Source organism: Paralichthys olivaceus, chromosome 8 (assembly GCF_024713975.1).
Source record: "Paralichthys olivaceus isolate ysfri-2021 chromosome 8, ASM2471397v2, whole genome shotgun sequence".
NCBI lineage: Eukaryota > Metazoa > Chordata > Actinopteri > Pleuronectiformes > Paralichthyidae > Paralichthys > Paralichthys olivaceus.
The window spans coordinates 25,472,988-25,487,877 of record NC_091100.1 but is presented as its reverse complement, the minus strand read 5'-3'; the positions used below and the strand labels follow the sequence as shown (position 1 = coordinate 25,487,877).

At 42.0% G+C, this 14,890-nt stretch overlaps 2 protein-coding genes across 2 annotated transcripts; one reads left to right on the top strand and one right to left on the bottom strand.

Annotated features, from left to right (window-relative positions):
* The first annotated feature begins 2,651 nt into the window (after positions 1-2,651).
* LOC138411141 (uncharacterized) lies at positions 2,652-8,764 on the top strand. Its single transcript, XM_069530096.1, has 4 exons — positions 2,652-2,802; positions 3,762-3,848; positions 3,939-4,032; positions 4,839-8,764. Exons 2-4 carry the CDS (start codon positions 3,795-3,797, stop codon positions 5,708-5,710), a joined length of 1,020 nt encoding a protein of 339 aa, XP_069386197.1. The 5' UTR covers positions 2,652-2,802; positions 3,762-3,794; the 3' UTR covers positions 5,711-8,764.
* On the bottom strand, positions 8,479-14,480 carry ndufs8a (NADH:ubiquinone oxidoreductase core subunit S8a). Its single transcript, XM_020107981.2, has 8 exons — positions 14,376-14,480; positions 13,565-13,620; positions 13,113-13,178; positions 12,459-12,548; positions 11,342-11,450; positions 10,131-10,194; positions 9,801-9,929; positions 8,479-9,092 (listed from the first exon to the last, which is right to left on the bottom strand). The coding sequence occupies exons 2-8, from the start codon at positions 13,605-13,607 to the stop codon at positions 8,961-8,963; spliced, it is 633 nt and encodes a 210-aa protein (XP_019963540.1). The 5' UTR covers positions 13,608-13,620; positions 14,376-14,480; the 3' UTR covers positions 8,479-8,960.
* Between the last annotated feature and the right edge of the window lie 410 nt (positions 14,481-14,890).

The following is a 14,890-nucleotide window of genomic DNA, read 5'->3' as shown; positions in this document are numbered from 1 at the left end:
GAGGGAAGAAAAGATCGAAGCAGTCAACATCATCAGAGATCAGCAGTATTGAGGAGGACACACCAAGGCAGTCAACATCATCAGAGATCAACAGCAGAGGGAAGAAAAGATCGAAGCAGTCAACTTCATCAGAGATCAGCAGCATTGAGGAGGACACATCGAGGCAGTCAATATCATCAGAGATCAACAGCAAAAGGAAGAAAATATCGAAGCAGTCAACATCATCAGGGATCAGTAGTATTGAGGAGGACACATCGAGGCAGTCAATATCATCAGAGATCAACAGCAGAGGGAAGAAAAGATCGAAGCAGTCAACTTCATCAGAGATCAGCAGCAATGAGGAGAAAACAAAGAATCAGTCAACTTTATCAGGGGTCAACAGCAAGAGGAAGAACCCATCGAATCAGTCAAGACCATCAGGGGTCAACAACAGGAAGAACAGCACATTGAGTCAGTCATCATCAGGGGCCAGCAGCGGGGGGAGGAACTCTTCAAATCAGTCAACATCATCAGTGGTCAACAACAGGAAGAACAGCACATTGAGTCAGTCATCATCGAGGGCCAGCAGCGGGGGGAGGAACTCATCGAATCAGCCAACATCATCATTGGTCAGTAGCAGGGGGAGGAACTCTTCAAATCAGTCAACACCATCAGTGGTCAACAACAGGAAGAACAGCACATTGAGTCAGTCATCATCGAGGGCCAGCAGCGGGGGGAGGAACTCATCGAATCAGCCAACATCATCATTGGTCAGTAGCAGGGGGAGGAACTCTTCAAATCAGTCAACATCATCAGTGGTCAACAACAGGAAGAACAGCACATTGAGTCAGTCATCATCGAGGGCCAGCAGCGGGGGGAGGAACTCATCTAATCAGTCAACACCATCATTGGTCAGCAGCAGGGTGAGGAACTCATCGAATCAGTCAACACCATCATTGGTCAGTAGCAGGGGGAGGAACTCATCTAATCAGTCAACACGATCATTGGTCAGCAGCAGGGTGAGGAACTCATCGAATCAGTCAATATCATCAGAGAATGTAAAGATGTTTGCAGCAGAAAGATTTAAAATGTATGTCAGGGTTCTTGTGGACCAGCTCATCACAAAAATCTATGATAATGCCAGGATGACTAGGATCGGTGACGACATAATGGACATAAGTCATCAACTGCTGGAGGGAATATGGGCGGAGGTCAAAGACATTGACTTAGCTGTTAACCCACAGATAATCAAAGACCTTGACAAAGCCATTTTCAAGGAGTTGCGTAAGAAGTGGAAACCTCAGAACTTGCTGTTTGCCTTTCGTTTAAGGGAGCCAGAACTTGAGGAATCAATTGTCTCCTCTTTGAAAAGACGGCTTCGCAAAAAGCGTGGCTTCCTCTCTTCCTTTTTTTCAAACATCTTTTCCATCTTCAAGAGATAAAAATAAAAGGTGGAACAGTGCACCAAGTCAGTGGATGCACCATGATGTCCGTTGCCACCTGCCAAAAGACTGAACAAGGAAAAAATAGAAGAGCTCCCGAAAACTCATCATATTGCTCTGTTACTGTACTAGACTAAAGACTGTAGACTGTACTAGACTAAAGGTACAGTGTGTAGAATTTAGTGATATCTAGTGTTGAAATTCTACTCCCCTCGGAACTCCCCTCGCCTCACCCTTGCCTTCCAAACATAAAAAAGAAACTGTGGCAGCCTTTAATTGTCATAAAAACTCAAAAGGTGTTCAGTTTGTCCAGTCTGGACTAGTGTTGTCACGGTACCAACATGTATTTCGATACTTTTCTCTACTTTTCGAAATAAAAAGAGAACACAAAAAATGTCATTATTGACTGTATTTTAATTGAAAAACTTAGAACTATTAACATTATGCATCAGTAAATTAAATAAAATACCACTAAGACAGGCTTAAATTTTTTCCAGAGCTACTTTTAGCACTGAATGTGGCTTTTTTTCATGGGTATATAACTTATTACCTGTCGTTCTCTGAACTCCTTGTGCAGGTCTGGGTGCTTTTCCTTCAAGTGTTTTGCCAAGTTGGAAGTGTTTCCACCCTTGGCCCCACAGGTTTAGTAACACCGTTTGCACAGTGGTGCATCGGTGTTAATGGCTTCACCGTGCTAATTTTTTTTCAAGCCGAAATAATTCCATGTAGCACTTTGCGCGCCTGGTTTATCTACGAGTTGCGGCGTGGTGATGGTTGCAGCAGCTGCCATTCTCTCTCTGCTCCTGTCTCTCTCTCTCTCTTTCTCACCTTTACCTCTCTCTGTCGCCAGACTCCTGCTCCGTTTGCTGCTCAGCACTGCTCACTGGTGACTCCAAGCGGCGACGGAAATAAAATAAAAAGTACCGGTCTTATCCAAGCGCTGTATAGTACCATTTGAAATGCATCAGTACCCCGGTACAAATTTAGTACCGGTGTACCGAACAACCCTATTGTGTTCATACATTTTATTTATTGGATAAAATAACTGTAACACAACATAGCAGAGCCTGTGTTGGATGCCCTTTTGAGCAGCTTGCAGTTGTTAAATTACACTCATAAATGTCTGTGTATGTACCTTACTGCAGACATCCATGTTTTGAGAGGTTGGTTTTGGCTCATATGCAGAGAATATTTGTAAACGTATGGTGATCCTGTTCTCCTCTTCTCTCTGTAGTATATAAATGGAGGGAACCTGGAGCAGCTGTTGGACAGTGACCTGTACCTGTCGTGGGGCGTCAGGATCGGTCTGTCTCTGGATATTGCCCGAGGACTGCAGTACCTGCATAGCAAGGGCATATTCCACAGAGACCTCACCTCTAAGGTACAGAGTGCATACATTATTGTGGACCATGAGGGCTACATCAGCTATGTTTACATTTTTAACAAACAAGTGGTGAAATATGGAGACCTCTGCAGACATTTTCAGAAAAATAGTATGTGTAACTAACACAGCCAGGGCTGTTTGGGATACAGTTATCAAATGCTAAAAACTGAGTCCACACTGAGGCAAACATACTTTTCCATCAAGCTGAAGTTCTACACTAAAGTTTAGAGGGACCAGTGTGATAGTCTGTCAGGAGCACGGTTTGCCTCTGACCTGATGGACCGATAGATCAGAGAGTTATAGGGACCCCATATTGCAATGCTTACGTTTTCAATTATTCCCTTGATTATAGCAATTACATTTATAGTAGTAAATTAGACATCCATACAACACTTTAAATAAAAGCACATTCATATCTTTAATTTAAGATTCAAGCTTTTGAATGATGAACGTTTTTATTTGACAGTGAGCCATTATTTCTCCCAGCACTGAGTGATAACTTTGATCTCCTGCTGTGCATCTGTTTTGGGAGGCTGTTTCAATATTCACACTTTAAATGAATTAAACATCACTGTGACCTTAGGTAAATGGAAGCTATGAACAATAAGAGCTGGTGCTGGGGGAGAACCTCATTGCCGATCTTCTCATTGACAGATCTAATGAGTGGTGCATTCACCACAAGTGAAATTATTGTCATGGCCCCATGCCAGTTTTTAGTTAATGAAATGACCCTTTGTGCTTGTAATACTGCCTGTAGCCCGGTTTAACAAATTCTGCCCTCTCATTCATTTGAATGGAATCTATCTTGTGGATGTCCCATCAACACAGTGGCTCCATTAAAACAGAGCCAGGTTCAAGATGAACTCAGGGATTAATGGAAGGTTCATAGCTCACACTTCTACATTAGAGATCTTGTGACAGGGCAGCTGTGTGTGTGTGTGTGTGTGTGTGTGTAGGACTTCGGTCTGGATGTGGATGCATTTGAGAACATGGTTGGGGATTGTCCACCTGACTTCTTAAGCCTGGCTGTCACCTGCTGTAATGTAGGTACACACACAAACACTCACATTGTTTCAGTTGCCACGTCATCCTCAGATACAGCATGTTGATGTTTTCCCCTGTGTTGTTTTCAGATGAGTGCAGTGAAGCGCCCCACATTCGCTGACATAGTCTTCACACTGGAGAGCATGGAGATAGAAGAAGAGAGAGAGAAGCTCATTGCACTAGGTGGGTGAAAGGCTAAGATAATTATTAAAAAGAAGTCATTAAATGTAATCATGTTTTACAGCAATGTACACTACAGGAGCACGGTTTTAGCAACATAAAAGCCCAGAAACGTACCATTGTGTTGAAGTTTCTACTCTCATTGGATGATCAATTCACTTTAATTTCAGAAAATGAGCAGTTTCATAAATACGTCGAATTAATATTGAGATTCAGAAATAACATCAGCTGATACTGTTTTAGTGGAATACATTTCCAAACTAACTTTTTCTGGACACACTGGAAAACCTGGTGTAGTTGACTGCTTTGCCCATCGGTAACAAGTTGTTGTACTTCACGGTTGACTCACACACAGATTAGGGTTGAATTGGGGCGGCTGTGGCTCAGGAGGTAGAGCAGGTCGTCCACTAATCAGAATGTCAGTTATTCCACACTGTATGAATGTGTGTGAATGGGACTCATAGTGTAAAGTGCTTTGAGTGGTCGTCAGGAATAGGAAAAAAAACCTTTAACCCCAAGTATGTAGCATTTCATTTGGCTAGTTTTGTAAATATGCAATAATTCAAAGACCTCCTCCTTATCAGCACTTTAAACCACACACTGAATTCTCTTAGATCTGGTAGAAGAAAATGTTATTGGTTTGGGTTAACCCAGAAATAGTTGTGGGTAGTTCATCTTATCCTTACTGCAGAATCCATTCTAACACTTGCCAACCAACGAGCACTGTCGGCAGCATACGTCATTTGTATGTTTTAGCTGTTTTGTCGGGTCACATTTTTCATTTCTTTCTATCTCCTTCCTTTGCTCAGAGCCAGTGGTGGCAGATGTCAGCCCATACCGGCGCCGCAGCTCTCCTTGTCACCCCGGCGACCGCAGCCAGCAACGACTAGGCTTGGCAAGGAGCCAGTCAGACATGTTACCCCCATCTACCTTGACCCCTCCTCTCCTCGGGACTCCTGTGAGGGTCAACCCCTTCTCCCTGAGGCAGGATCTGAATGGGGGGCGGTGTAAACTCTTAGACACACCCAGCAAGTCCGTTATCTCCCTGACCTTCACACTCCCAGCACTTCGTGACCCATGTGCCTCCCCACACCTTAGGGGGACACAGAGAATGCGAGCGCCGCACAGGAGGTGCCAGTCTCTCCCCTGTACCCCAGAACTTGGCCGGACTGTAGCCTTGACAAGAGATGCTGAGGGTAAGGAGGAGGAAGAAGACGAAGACATCAGATTGGCGGCAAATAAAGGAGGAATGGTGGAGGACAACCAGTATAAAGAGACAGAGCTGTTGGAGAACGTGGTTGAAAGGTTGCAGGTAGAGTTTATAAATGTAAATGAGAAGAGAGCGTTATTAAAGGAGGAGGAGAGATTAGAAGAGGACTCAGGTCTTCCTGTTGAGCTAGACATGGTGTCTCTGGAGCGGCTGGAGGAGGAAGAGGAGGAGGGTGAGGAGAGTGTATGTCTAACAGAACCCATGGACTGTACCAAGTCTCCAGAGCCAACCGAGGGAGTCCTGAACTCAACATCTGGAAGACCCAGGCCCAGCACCTCTTTACGTACCAATGGCTGGCAACTTCCCATCTCCAATGGACCGCCCTCCTTGCCTCCGCTACCACGGTTAGACAACAACAATGGTTCGGGCCTTGTGATTGGCCAGCAGGTGGTCTTATTTTTGAATTTGTAGCCATCTTTAGAATGAACATTGCGCTTTAAGAACTTTGTGCTCATCATGTGAACAGGGATTCAAAATAAGACAGATGGACTGAAGAGAAAAATACAATTTTTTACCTTGTGTGTGTAACATTTGTTTGCACTCTTGTGTGCACTGTTGGTTCAGTTTAAGTGGTTGTCTGTCCACTCATGCTTCTTGCCCTGTCAGATTTGATGTACGGCACTTCACAGCAATGTTATTGATAGGGATGTTGGCTCAAATGACAAAAATAAGACCTGAGTTTATTGTAACTAGTCAAGCTAATAAACAGGGATTTTCCTTTAATCTCTATAGAACTTTTTTACAGTGGTGTGTGAAGTAAATTTTGTAATCCATTGTCCCTCCCTTTATGGAGGAAGTGAAGTAGAAATGAAAACTGCTTTTGTTTTGCATGGCAGCCCTGGCAGTGTCTCGCTGCAGGCCCACTACTGATCGCAATGCTGAACACTGCACTGGTAAACCCAGGTTCTGTACGGCATGAACAGAAAATGATGGATGTGAATGTGGTTCTCTGCCAGCACAGTGTGACTGCAGGTAGGTGAACACAGCACTGTTTTTCATTCTATTTAATAGATTAACATTAGCTAGGGGAATATTTATAAAATGAATAAAGATTTACTTACCTTTATATTTATTTATTTACATTTTTATAGCAGCTGGTGTGTGTGTGTGAGTGAGTGAGAGAGAGAGAGAGAGACATGAAGAGAGAAAGACAGTGATATCTGTTGCTTTCGGGCAATTGAGGGAAAAACACTCCTCTGGGGCTCGTCATGTAAATTCTTTATTTTTGCACTTCAGTTTGGAGGACGACTTTGCAGTAAGACACCAGGCTTTTACGAGATGGTGCTTTATTTAAATCTGTGCTACTGGTGTTTTATATGTGCTTCTGGCCCGACAAACGACACACTTTGCATTCTTTGACATCTAGTCACCCTCACATGTATCTTGTGTGTGTAGATGTGCATTTTGATTTCACAGTTGTAACTTAAAGTGGCATGTGAAGCAGGTATGAATAATTATTGTACAGATCATTCCACACACTGTGTGTGTATGTGCTTTTGAGCGAAAGGTAGAGTGATGGATACTCACAGGATAACTTTTATCCCATCATTTCTGGTTCTCACTTCATTTCAATGTTTTGTTCCTCTATACATCTAGAAACCTGCGTGCAATAATCTGGTAATAAACAAATATGGTTGATGGAAACTCAGCGTGTTATTTACCAGGTAATTGATACTGTAAGAATGCTGTGGAGGACATGTTTTCTTTAATTGTTAGTAATTAGCTAAAGATGGCAATACTTAATTGAAGTAACTACAGTTTGAAGTTATAGCTGTAGCAGGATTTATAACATGACCATTGCTCTTTGGTTCGACCTGTTCGACCATTTTGATGTTGAATGCACTCCTTCATCCACAGACTTTTGGCCCTGAACCACAACATCTGACACGACAAACCAAAACAAAGTATGTTAGCCCACAGGGACGTCAGACTGATGGGAAAATGCCCGGAAGCCAGATTACCAGTCCAGACCTGGACACGAATTTTGCAACAGTTGTGTTTTTTTGGGTAGTTTTTCCTTACTCTTGTTGAGGGTTAAGGACAGAGGATGTCACAGCCTTATGAGACAAATTGTGATTTGTGAATATGGGCTATACAAATACAATTTGATTGATTTATTGGTGCATTTCATAACGAAAGCTTACTTACTAAAACTAAAAGTAGTGGATGAGGGATTAGTTTTAGAGATGGTGTCTGCCTCCTGAACCCAGAATTGAAGCTGGTTCCACAGGAGAGGAGCCTGGTAGCTGAACATTCTACCTCCTGTTCCTCTCTGATCTCTTGGGACATTACGGTGTTATGACCTCATTAATATATGAAGGGGCTTGGTTGTTAAGGGCTTTGTATGTGAGGAGCAGGATCTAGAATTCTATTCAAAAGAGTTTTTTCTCTCCACAGTGCTGCTGATTGTGGGAACTGTTGGGTTTCTCTATATTAAAAAAGATTTTACGGTCTTGACCTTCTATGTAAAGTGCATCCTGAGCTTAGCTTCAACAACACAACTGATTGGTTTAAAGAGATAAAAAAGAAACCAGAACTTTTTTCTTTACTGAGATGATGTATATTAAGATTTGGGACTATACAAATAAAATTGAATTGAATATTCTGAATTTTACAGGGAGCCAATGTAGAGAAGCTAAGACAGAAGTAATATGATCTCTCTTTCTACTTCCTGTCAGCACTCGTGCTGCAGCTTTTTGGACCAACTGGAGGCTTTTCACAGACTTCCTGGGACCTCCTGATAATAAAGAATTACAATAAGGAAGCCTGATACAATCTTCAACAAATTGCTTTCAAATAAGATTACAACCAACTGATTCTACAAATTGAGGCTGGAAAGATGGAATATTAGTGAATCCAATCCATCTCTGGCAATATGAGCCAATCTCACAAGGTGAAGTTCAAAATTAAAGAGAAACTCTCCAAAATAAAATAATCCTGATAATGTTCACTTGTCATTACTGTAGCCGATTTAATACAATAGCATTTGCAAACTATTCTATTTGCTGAATAACAAATGAACTGAAACCTGTCTCCTGGGTGAAAATCTTATTCTTGACTCATTCATCCACCATAACCTTTGTCAACAAAGCACACATCTGTGATTTCTTTAATCTTATCACACTGATCACATTCAAGTGTTCAAGTGAGCTTCGGAGAAAAAAAAGGAAAATCATTAATTGTTTCTCCCAGAATTTTATTTGAGTCAGGGTGGATACAGTATGAAGACCATAAAACTAATCACTGACACCCGAGATAATAACAATAATCCATGTACACTTATGTTGGACATAAGAATCAAACCAGGATGAAGTCTGCTTTCAGTGTCACAGAATGTCTCAGTGTTTACGTCTGTGAGGCCAGTGGGACAATAAAGACAAACACTGGTCCATGCTGTCGCACTGACCAGGGGATACCTGTCATTCCATAATAAATATGCGATGCCATGGAAAAAAATCAAAAACATGTCAAAGTATGATAATCATGTCAGAATGTGAAGTTGAAAACAAAGGATCCATCATGAAACACAAATCCAACCCTGAAGCACATCCACTACAGCTGAGTCTGGCTTCTTACAATATGTACAGTATGGACGTACAGTGTGTGCGTGTGTCAGAGAGGTTATGTGGCATCTGTACACTGTGTGCGGTAACTCTGGTGACTATCGATAAAGGTAGTCTGCTTTTATGTTGGCAGCTATCTCTGCTTCCCACTTGTCTCCATTGTTGAGGAGCTTCTCCTTGTTGTAGAGCAGCTCTTCATGGGTTTCAGTGGAAAACTCAAAGTTAGGGCCCTGCACAAAAAAGAAAGAGAGAGAAAGGTCAGAAAGAAGAGGAGCACCAGTAAAGTGTTGTTAAAAAAGTAATCTTTCCAATGGGAACACAGAATCATCTGCACAGCCAGCCTCGTACAGCTCTGTTATCTCAACATCTCTAGTTCTCACAGGACTTCCTTATTGCAGAGGATTTATCCTCCTCCTTCAGAGACTTTTCCTTTTAAGCATGTATCTGTTGCTAGTTAATCACGCAGTTAATAGTTAATCAATTACCCTACTGATAGCTCGCAGCAGACCAGCAGCAAGTGATAGTCATCCACATTCCACAAAGACCTCTTAATGTAAGGTTACAGTTTTCATCAGCAGTGTTATCACATGACTAATTTAGTCCAAACATTTATCCATCAGAGATTTACTAGTCAAACAGAAAATGCAGCTGCATTAAACACTTGACAGACCCTGGGTGCAGGGAGACAGTGTCTTTTAGTTGAGAGTGTTGCAGGGTAACTCACACATACAGAAGAGGGATTGACAACCTCAATTTTGCTGTGATTCAGTAAGAGCACTGAAATCAAAATGGCTCGTCACACATGCAGCTTCATCTGCACACTCCTCCAACAGAGGCTCCAAAATGTCCATTCGAGGCAGTCAAACACCGACAGTATGTCTGAACAAGCTGAGGAGATGAGTTTGTGTCGTTGTGTTAGCACAGGATCAAAGACGCACCTCTACGATGGCGTCCACAGGACACGCCTCCTGACAAAAGCCACAATAGATGCATTTGGTCATGTCGATGTCGTAGCGAGTCGTCCTCCTGCTGCCGTCAGCGCGAGACTCAGCTTCAATTGTGATAGCCTGGACACGCACACATACAAACACACATACAACGTTGGGGTTAAATACAGACATTGACAGTCCTCATTGCTTCACTTGTTGGTATTTAGATTAATAATAAATCTATATATCTACAGACAACTGACATCAAATGAAGGCCATGCTGCAATCAGGACACAACGAGTAGATGTTCTTTTGAAGCGTGTCTGTGTGTGTGTGTACCTGGGCAGGGCAGATAGCCTCACACAGCTTGCAGGCGATACAGCGTTCCTCTCCTGAAGGATACCTGGTGTAACATCATCACATAGACTTTGTTAAGCTTTACTGCACCTCAGGGATTCTCGAACAAGAAAATGTCTGTTTAAGCCAAATGTGGAATTACAGGTGCTTTAAGACAGGAAGTGGTTAGTGATGCGGCTGCCACAGGTCACTATCAGTATATTGTACTTTGATGGGCAGCAGCAGGTTTGATCCACCATTATTGGTTGATACTGTACATGTATATCCCATCAGCTGCTTAAAACCACCAGGATTCACAGTGAAGACAGAGGAGGCAGCAGCCGCTCACCATCTGAAAGCCCCTTTAAGGCAAGAGTCTCTAAAACATCATTACAAGAAACGTATGTAATGACAGTAATTTCTCCTTCATTTGTTTGTTCATACGGTGAGTTTGTAAGAAGATGACACGTTAAAAACAAACTATTACATCGTTAGATAAGTGTGTAAATGACGTGTGCAGACATGATGAACATTACCCGTACACACCATATCATGGGTAAAGTTAAAAAGAATAATTTCAACATGATTATGAGGTGTAATTTATAAATGTATTCAATATAGCTCCAAAGTAATGAAATGTGCATTTGATTAGTGAAAAACTATAATAAAAGCTGACTATAACTCGTGCCGGTTAATTCGAGAACTGTGTTTAGGGGATGGTGAACACGTTCTCCTAAATCACTCGTACGCACAACTCAACAACAAATCTGTTTGTACGAACTGCACGAGGCCAAATGTCCTTGTTTTGGTGGAATGAGAAAAAGAAGCAGTGAATCAAAGTGTGAGGTTTTGGTTCTGCACCAAAAAATGTGTTGACTTGAGATGTTTTCTGATACTTAGAAATGAAGTGTTTATAGTTGATCTGAACAGCCACTGTTCAGTTACTCCTGGAGGATATTCACAGTTAGCTTCAGCTGTTCACATGAAAAGTGGCACAAACTGTGAGCCACATCAATTTCATGTGTTGTGAAATTGTAAGTCAGTTAATGAGATGATCTTATATACTGTTAAAAACAGATAATCCTGTGTGATCAGCTGCTCCTGTTGTTTGTGTTTGTGAATTTTTACTCCATTGGATTGACAACACCACGTATATTCATAAAGTCTGTCAGACTACACGTTTCCCTGGGTGACTGTTGAGCGCTCACTCTCACCTGCGCAGGGCGTGCTCTCCTCTGAAGCGAGGTGACAGCGGACCCTTCTCAAACGGGTAGTTGATGGTGGCAGGCTCTCTGAACAGGTAGCTCATCGTCATGCCCAGACCTGACAACACAACACAATCATTCAGGCCGGAAGGACGGACAACTGATGGATGCAGCAGCACGGCTGTTTCAGCAGATTTTGTTCCGTGCACACTAGTCCCTGTCAAAACATATCCTGGTTATCAATATCCCAATTATGAGTTATCAGGTAACTGTTTGTCTCTGACTCCTCTACATCGCAGACAGTGATCAAACAGCTGTTATCAACACGATACTTTCACTTCAGGAGCATTCACACAAATGCGTTGGAGACTTCACTGCCTTTTCAATTTGAATGTGGTGTCATCGTGTGTAGCTGAACTGCATTGTGGTTCTGTAGAGAAAAGTTAAACTGCACAGGCACCAGCCAACAAAATCACCTTTATACCAATACAGGTCCTGACTGACTTCGTACGTTAACATGGAGGAGATAGTAGTTATTGTGGTGTGGAATCACCCTGTTCACTATGACAAGATGTTATTTACTTACAGCGACACAAACCAGAGAAACATGAAGAGAGGAGGAAGCTGACAAAGTGAGTTCATTTCAATATGAAGTCAGCCGTGACAGACAGCGCTCTGGTAGCTTTGTCTGAGAGCTGGCTATGGTGTGTCCCTGAGCGGGAACCCGAGATTGGTTGTTACGTAGATCCCCGAGCTATAAAGCATCATGTATGAGGGAGTGCTGCGTCATGACTGTGCTGTGATGTTTTATCATCCAATATGTAAAATGTTCCGTCTACGTCATACTGCATCTAAGCTGTGTTTTAATCAAAGACACACATAATCTCCTCATGAAAATGTACTTCATGAAATAACAAGAGCATGCAACAGCAAAACACATCATCATAATCCTGAAATGACAGGAAAGACAAGGAGCAAAGACAAATGTCTGACAGAACTGTACCATCAGTTCACTATTTCTGATAAAGTATACAAGTCCCTCTGTGACTGAGTCTGTAAAACAGTTGAGCAATTCTACATATCTTTGTATCACATTTGTTATTAGCGTGTGAGTGCGTCCTCTGACCTCTGAACAGCTCGGTCCACAGCAGCGTCTGAGCAGCTCGGTCTGTGATGGACTTCATGTCTGTAGGAATCTCCTGGGCATTCACATACTCTGCACACACAATCAAGTGAAGGTGGTGGTGTGAGTGAGTGAGCGATATCAAAGAAATTACATCGATGGCAAGAATTACATCCCTTTCATTAATCTGTCTTAACTCTTTTTCACTTGTTCATGGTCCACAGAGGTCTCATGTTTTACCCCATAGATAACCATAAACCTTTAGGGATGCTCAAGTCCTTCTTTTGATGATGTTCCAAAACCACACAAGTTTTAATGCTTTGCATGTTTTTACAATCATCTTCAGCAGTCTGTTTTTAATTGTATAATACAAATGCTACTTGTTCCCTGTTAACATGACTGGTCCACATATGAAACACAGTTGCTCTTCTTTAGTGTGAAAATTGACCACTGCTCATGAATGTGACCTAACCAGGTCCGACCTGCCATCACCAAGCTGTTAAAATAAATCTGAGAAACACAACTGAAACCCAGCTAACCTGGTAAAAAAGTGAGTTAGTTGTAAGATACCAGATACCAGACAGCCTTTTAGAAGGAGAGACATCAATGACAACAATCCAACACAATGAGCTGCGTGTGTGTTGTAGCGCTACTTACTGAATCCTCCCCTTAGTGCAGAAACACTGAAGGGCCTCACAAGATTATGGCTGGTCACAAAAGTGCCTGAAGGTAAAAATAAAGTGTATGAACATTAAAATCATTATGGTAGAAATATTCGTTAGATATTGCTGTAAAACATAGTATAAAACACTTCACTATACATCAAATATACTGCGTAGGAATGCGATCGGATCTTAATAACCACAAAAACAAAACTTCTTGTTTTTGACCATCTGTGGATGATACAAAAGTACTAACAGGCCATTAAGATGTGTGGATACCACAATAACTGGAAAGACTGAAGTGAAATATAATTATGAATAATTTATTGCTGGTTTAAATGGTTTTTTAAAGTCACAGTAGCTTGATGAGATTGTTATCTTTGATTTGATTGCACTGAATCGCCTCAAACTGTTCTTAATGTAACCAAACATGCTGAGAGATCTTACCTGGCCTCGACACACTGTAAAGTAATCGCAGTGTTGCAGCCATGACGTCTTTGCAGCTGAAACCAGACACATGAAAGAGGAGCCATTGAGTGACAGCACCGACGCTTTCTAAGCGTTTATATTTATTATTTGAAGAAATGATCCATGCATATCAAATGAAATAAATCCTCACAACTCCCTGTTGTCCTACATCATCTGAACAATCTGACAAATGCACAATACTAACAAAGCAACGTGTCAACTTTGATTTCTCGTTCCTCCACCCTGTGTACATGTGTGTGTACACATGTAATAACAGCCCCCCGTCATTCTTGATGATGCGTGTAGCTTCTCTTTGTCAGTCCACACAGTCACTGATAAACACCGTGAAAGAGAAACACTAGTGTTTGAGAACTTTACTGTTTGTGAGCTGCTCGAACGTGACTCTCTACCTGAGCTAACCCTGAGGTAACAGACACCCAGCGCTGCTGCAGCTGAAGGACATTGTGCAGCTACACAACAACGTGCTACGACACACAAACACACTGAGCCCCTGTAACCGCTGGACATCACCGCACACGTGCCACACAACTGTCGACTTTGTGTTGACTGGGTGAAGTGTCAGGGGGTGCTGCTAAGCTAAGCTAGCACTGACTGGTAGCCGGGTTAGTTCACACACTGTCAAGGACTTTTACATAAAGGTCGCGTGAGGTGAATTATGGGTAACTGCGAACACTACGAGGTCAGACACGAACGCTGAGGAATTGATGTGCGATGTGAAGAACGCGTGTAACAAATGTGGTTGGAATCATTTAAACGGGTTGAAACTCACCGAAATGTCGCTATTTGGCCTTCTGAACCAGAACAGCGGACGATTTGAGGGACGGACCGTGCGTGAACAGGAAGTGACAAACCGTGTTACGTCAGTGGACGGTCGGCTTCACGACACTTCTTATGTTTGCCTGTTTTTTTATTTTATTTTTCCCCAAATTGTATCAACAAACAATACTAATAATATACACAGTATTCTGTACACATACATACAATTACACATATTATATTCATATATATATAAACTCCTTATATATCAGGTGTGTGTGTGTGTTTATGTGTGTGTGTGTGTGTGTGTGTGTGTGTGTGTGTGTGTGTGTGTGTGTGTGTGTGTGTGTGAGTTTCCTTTTAATTAACAAAACAATACGTGTGTGTATTGCATCCTAATGGACAAACAAAAAATAAAACCAGATAATATGATTAAGGTTTGGATCAGAGCTACAGCCACCACATCAAAACAACAACAAAACGACCTTAATTATAAAAAAACATTTTAACACTTTAAATTTGTGTCCG